Source organism: Monodelphis domestica, chromosome 2, assembly GCF_027887165.1.
Source record: "Monodelphis domestica isolate mMonDom1 chromosome 2, mMonDom1.pri, whole genome shotgun sequence".
NCBI lineage: Eukaryota > Metazoa > Chordata > Mammalia > Didelphimorphia > Didelphidae > Monodelphis > Monodelphis domestica.
Window position 1 is genome coordinate 254,299,430 of NC_077228.1, and position 6,563 is coordinate 254,305,992.

General features: G+C 35.7%; 1 protein-coding gene across 1 annotated transcript; it reads left to right on the forward strand.

Annotated features, from left to right (window-relative positions):
• Window positions 1–2,681: 2,681 nt before the first annotated feature.
• Window positions 2,682–3,638, forward strand: LOC100010714 (olfactory receptor 2T1). The gene has a single exon (XM_001364042.2). It carries the CDS (start codon window positions 2,682–2,684, stop codon window positions 3,636–3,638), a length of 957 nt encoding a protein of 318 aa, XP_001364079.2.
• Window positions 3,639–6,563: the final 2,925 nt, after the last annotated feature.

A 6,563-nucleotide genomic window follows, 5' to 3' on the forward strand; every position in this document is an offset into this window, starting at 1 on the left:
AAAAAAGTGAGAAGGCAGAAAAGTCCTGAGAAATCTTAGTCTCCTTTTTTGAGTTACTAGTAAGGTGTAAACTTCATTTCCACGTATTTACTGTCTTTCCTTCTTTCAGAAATGTTGTAAATTGTCCTTACTTCATGTCCTATTAACTTGTTTTTTCTAAGATGGACATTATCTGTGCATGATAATTTTAACCTGTCTATTTTCTGCTTTTCTCATATCTTTAGTACTATTATTATACAAGTATAGTTTGGGAGAACAGATGTGGTTGTTCTACTATTCTTGATGGCAATAAGAATTGGTCAGGAAAATCTATGCAGATCATTTCCCTATTTTTCTTTAATGTTTGTTGACATTTTTCTCCTTATATGTCTTGAGTGTTTTTGTTTAGTTTAGATATCTCACCAAATTGTATTTGAATTGGATTTACTTCCTCTTATCTCTGTTTTCCATGGTTATATTACTTATAAACTCTAAACATCTTTCCCTGTAAAGATTTGATAAATGTATAGTATAAAATAATATGGTACTTGACTATCAAACCTCTGTGCCTAATAAATGCCAAGTTCTTATTGACTAAGCAAGTTTCTAGGTTTTTTAGAGATAATAGGATCATAGATTTAGAACTAGAAGGGATCTCAGAGTATCTCTCATTTCATTTCCTTTATTTTTCAGATGAGAAAGGAAGGCTGTGAGTGAACTTTAAGAAAGTAATTTAAGACTTGTTCGAAGTCAGACAACAAAGAGGTGAGATTTGAACCCAGGCCTTTGAAACTCCAAGTACAGCAATCTTTTCCTTGTTTACTTCCTTATAATAGTAATTGATTTACTTTGATTTAACTTCTCTGTGAAATTGCTGTAGTAGACTATGTCTATGTTCATTTTTCAACATCAATAACTTATTAAAATAGGTGAGAATGAAGTTCTTTTAATTGCATGCCAATATATATTTATTTTTTATTTTACCTTCATGCTAAGTTTTATATTTTATCTAATAAATTTGTGGTCTGTACATGAAAAATTGATATCAGAAACAAGTTATGTCAATCAGAAAATTTTTCATTTTATTAAAAAACTTCATGATGGACTTGCATGCCTAGCATTTCCAATTCTTTTTCTAAAAAGGAGATATGCATGATACCTTGAGAAACTTCTCTGTATATAGTCTTCATACATTTTTCACCATTATCACTTATTCTTTCATTTACATTGAAGTCACTGGATAGTAAAATATATGATAATTTGCTTTGGAAAATTTTATCAAGATCTTCCAAAATTTCTCTACTTCTTTATCTTCTGCAGAAGATGTCATTGCACAATCTAAAATTATTTTCATTAAATGTTTTATAAAATTATAGTTCTCATTGTCTTTGGATTAATAATTGAACCATGTTCTTCACTTCTTTCCCTAAGGAGAATTTGTCAACCATCTCTCCACTTAGATACAAATTATTTTTTCTTGTTTTGTTATAGTGAGAAAATAAAGACTAATATATTTGCTTCTTCTAGTAATATATTCCCTCATTAGTCACTGGATGGAATTATCATATTTATAATACCAAGTAAGTTAAAGGTTTATATATAATTTTAAATTTGTTTTATGATTAGCACCCTTTGACCCACTTTCCGTCACTTTGCCACAATTATTGCATATATGGGAGAAAGTTTCATAAAATTAAGGACCATTTTGTATTTTTCTTTGTTGCCATGGTATAAAGTTATTTGGATAATAACTTATAAATATTTAAAATATTATGCCTAAATTGATTTTGCTTACAACAAAGAATATGTTAAATAAGTGTTATTGTATTCATATTTTATAACTGGAAAAACTAAGGCCCAGAACTAGAGCACTGGATTTGCATTCATTTGGAAGATAATTTCAAATCTTGCCTCAGACAGTCTGTGCAAGTCACTTAAATTATCTTAACCTCAGCTTCCTAATTTGTAAAATGGGACCATTTCAAATGAAACAATATATGCAAAGTACTTTAAAAACTTTTAAGTGTTATATTAAATATTATGTATCATTGTAATTGGCAGATGCTATTATTATTATTTTTGTCCAGACCTGTGATTTCATTAGGGTAGGGAATATCCAGTAAGGAAATTCATTCTACTCATAATATTGATGATAACTCTTAGATTTATAGTTTCAGCCTGGGGCCACACAGTTAGCATGTGAGAGATATAAAACTTCAACTCTGATATTATTGATTCTGAGGCCAGTTTTTTAATCTTCTATGCTACACTGGCTTTATTATAATTATACAGAATGATTTGTTAGAGCTATATAGCTGAAAACCAATAAAGCTGAAATTTGAACCATATCTTTTTGGTCAGGCCATTTCATTTACTGCCTTAGTAAAGGCAATAGTGCCTCAAGGCATATGGAATATTGTCAGTCGTCCTAATCAATAGATAATCAAAATATTTTCCTATTGATAATCATATCATGCCTATAGATAGAGTTATTTAAGAAAATGTCTTGGAATGCTTCATTTGCCAAGATATAGCTCACTCCAAAGATACCAAAAAAGTAAAATAGGATAAATTCTATTTCATTGAATCCCACTCCCTGACTTATAGTTCTGATGTCTTTAGTCTTATGCATTATTTTAATATTTCTTATGTTAATGGATAATGCATGTCTACAGTTCTATTTCACCACTTTGATAGAATCAATGGATGGGTACAATACAACCTCTTCCACTGACTTTACCCTTGTGGGGCTCTTCAGCAACAGAGAAACCTCAGGCCTCCTTTTTGCTATCATTTGTGCTATCTTCTTCACTGCCCTGTTGGCCAATGGGATCATGATTTTCTTGATCTACACAGACCTCCACCTCCACACACCCATGTATTTCCTGCTCAGTCATCTCTCCTTCATTGACATGATGTATATCTCGACCATTGTGCCCAAGATGCTGGTGGACTACCTTCTGGGACAGAGGACCATCTCTTTTGTGGGATGTACAGCTCAGCACTTCCTCTACCTCACTTTAGTAGGGGCCGAATTCTTCTTGTTAGGCCTTATGGCTTATGACCGTTATGTGGCCATTTGTAACCCTCTGCGTTATCCAATCCTAATGAACCGGAGGGTCTGTCTTATGATCATAGCTGGCTCTTGGTTTGGTGGCTCTTTGGATGGTTTTCTACTCACTCCTATCACGATGAGCTTTCCTTTTTGTGATTCCCGAAAGATCAACCATTTCTTCTGTGAAGCACCTGCTGTGCTGAAATTAGCTTGTGCTGATACAGCTCTCTATGAGACTGTGATGTATGTGTGCTGTGTATTGATGCTGTTGATTCCCTTTTCTGTGGTAATTGCCTCCTATGCTAGGATTCTCACTACTGTACATCAGATGAGCTCAGTGGAAGGGAGAAAGAAAGCCTTTGCCACTTGTTCTTCACATATGACAGTAGTGACTCTATTTTATGGAGCCGCCATGTATACATATATGTTGCCCCATTCATATCATACCCCAGCCCAGGACAAAATTCTCTCTGTGTTCTATACCATCCTCACTCCCATGCTTAATCCTCTCATCTACAGCCTGAGAAATAAGGATGTGGCTGGAGCCATGAAAAGGGTACTAGGGAAGTGTAAGGCCTCCCATAGGGTGGCAGGTACATTCTAACTGAATAGATCCTCATATTTAATTTTTAACCTAATGATTAATGATATCCTTGTGGTTGTGACTCAGGATTAGTTCAGAAAGAAAACTTTTTACAATATCAGGAACATTGTGTTTCTTTTCCTCTCCTCCCTCCCTCCCTCCCTCCCTCCCTCCCTCCCTCCCTCCCTCCCTCCCTCCCTTCCTTCCTTCCTTCCTTCCTTCCTTCCTTCCTTCCTTCCTTCCTTCCTTCCTTCCTTCCTTCCTTCCTTCCTTCCTTCCTTCCTTCCTTCCTTCCTTCCTTCCTTCTTTCCTTCCTTCCTTCTTTTCCTCCCTTCCTTCCTTCCTTCTTTTCCTCCCTTCTTCCTCCATTCTCTTCCTCTCACCTTCCCTGTATCTCTTCGTAATCCAAAATTTCAAAATTTCAAATGTATGACACTTGTCTAAATTCAGTAGCTTTCTGAAATGGAATGACACAGATTTGAAATGTATGCATGTGGTATCCTAAAATCCTTTTCATAGAATGTGAAACTTATTCTGATCCTTAAAGGAAGCTAGAACTTCTAGGAAGTTGAGGTGAGTTTGGATTGCATTCCAGGCTTAGAAAAACCTGTGCAAAGATATGGATGCCAAATTATGAATACATCTCTTGGGCCAGTTTGGCTATAATATTGAGTGTATGAAGAGCAATATAGAGTGCATGAAATATTAGATAGACTGTATAGTATTTTGTGGAAAAGGTGTGAAACCTTTGGTAAAATGTAAAATCAGTGCTGTTAAGTTGATATGTACATATAGATACAATCATGTGAAAGTTCTTTTGAATATGAAATTTAAAAAGTAGATGGCTTTAATGCAAATAAGCGGTTGTCTTCTCTATCTTTTTTGCCTTCCAATGAGACATTTAAGATGATCCTTAGGGATAATCAGAGTAGATTACTTTCTGTGTCCTGTTGAGGTCTGTTTCCCATACCCACTTCTATGTAAGTTTTAGTTTTCATCAACATTTCAATACCACAGGAAGAATGTCAAGTCCTTGTCTACTGCTAATGTACTCACACGAATTACTTTTATAGATTCTTTTCAAATAAAAGCAGAGTCCACAAAGGTTTTGGAATCCAGTAGGATAGATAGAAAAATATGATATACAGAGGGAAGGGATTTTGAAAGAAGAAAAAAAAAACGTGTGCAAAAAGGCATGTAGGACAAATTTAGCCCTCTTCAGTGTTTCCAAAGTTGTCCTTTACTAGCTTACATGTACCTGAATGGTAAGAGCTAGTTCTGGATGCACATACATAGTAGCTTCAACAATGATGTAGGCCCATATTAAACTTCCATTTACAAAGCATCTTTCCTTATAGTCACACCATGAGGTTTTATTCCATTTTTGTAGATGTGGGAACTGGGAGTTGTGATTTGCCTAAGGTTGCATAATAAATGAAAGATTGTGATTTCATTCCAAATTTCACAATTTTTATTGCCATACTTTAGAATGATATGTAATAGCAGAGAGAAGACCTGTTTGCATTGGGATTAACTCTACCTTCAAATGGATGATTTATCTCTCTCAAGGGAAGAACTGAAGTGCTAATGGGGTATCAACACACAAATAGGAAATTCAAAATAATGATAAAGGCTCTCACAAAAAAAAAATCAAAGTCTACTTTTAAGCTCATGAAATAATTATCATTATTCTTATACAGTCTTCCTTTTTGTCTATTGCAATATATGGTAATATACTTGCATTAATGTTTATTGAATATATTCTTGCTGGAAAACTATGGCATAATGAGTACTGGATTTGGAATCATAAGATCCAAGTTGGAATCCTATATTTGTCATGCTAACTCTCACCCACAGGGCAGGCAAGCCATCCTGGCTAAAGAAGTATCCAGAGGGAGAGGCAAGGAAATAGCAATGTCTGCTAAATCATTAATATACCTTCCATCCTAGCACTCACTACTACCATTGAAGGACATTCTAGAGATGGAGCCTATCTTTCTTATTGCTATCAGCAACAACTGTTACCAGATCCACCAATAGGCAAATAGGCACAGGACCCCTGAGAGTGTCAGAAGCTCTTAGACTACCAGTCCTGTTTCTAGCCCAGTCCTTACTGCCATTAGCTGAGGAAAAAAATCTTCCTATGTGAAAGGAATCTGGTATCTATCAACTGCCAACTCACAGAACAGCCACGCTTGCCTAATTGAAGCAGCAAGGAACCCTAAAGGAGACAGGAGATAGCGTGTACTAGGCAAGTCAAATCACTGTCACCACTTTGACCACTATGGTCCCACTAGACTCCAGGGGAGATAGCCTAGAACCCTGAAGCAAAGAATCTTTTGGAATAGCAACAACTCCAGTCAAATGCTCATAGATGCCATTCTGGATTACAATCCCTCTGGAGATGCAGACTGGCAATTGCTTCTATTGGTGTTATAGTTATAGCTACTGAAGACCCAGAAAGGAAAGTCCTAATCTCCAAAATTTGGGACCTTATCAAATGGTTTAATAGAAAAAACTCATAAATTTTTTTCAGTGGAAATTACATTAAAGAAGTGGCATCACCATCTGCTTTGCCACTGTACCGAAGGACCATTGGACCTTTCTCTCTAACTTGCAATTGGAGATTTTAGTTGGGACTTAAAGGAAGGTGGGAAAGTCAGACAGAGATGAGGAATGATAACACTGTAGTCATGGAGGATAACCATAAAAATACCTGAAGCATAGAAAGGGAGTGTCTTATTTGTGGAAAGGAGGCCAGTGTGAATTCAAGAACTTGTATTAGAGAGCAAGGTATAAGAAGATTGGAAAGTGTTGGGGAATGAGGGAACAAGGTTGATTTACTGGAACTTATTGAATAGAACAATGAAATGGTCAGGCCCAAGTTTTAGGAAAATCACTTAAATGGCTGAAGGTGGATTGCAGTGAGGAGAAATTTGGGTCAGG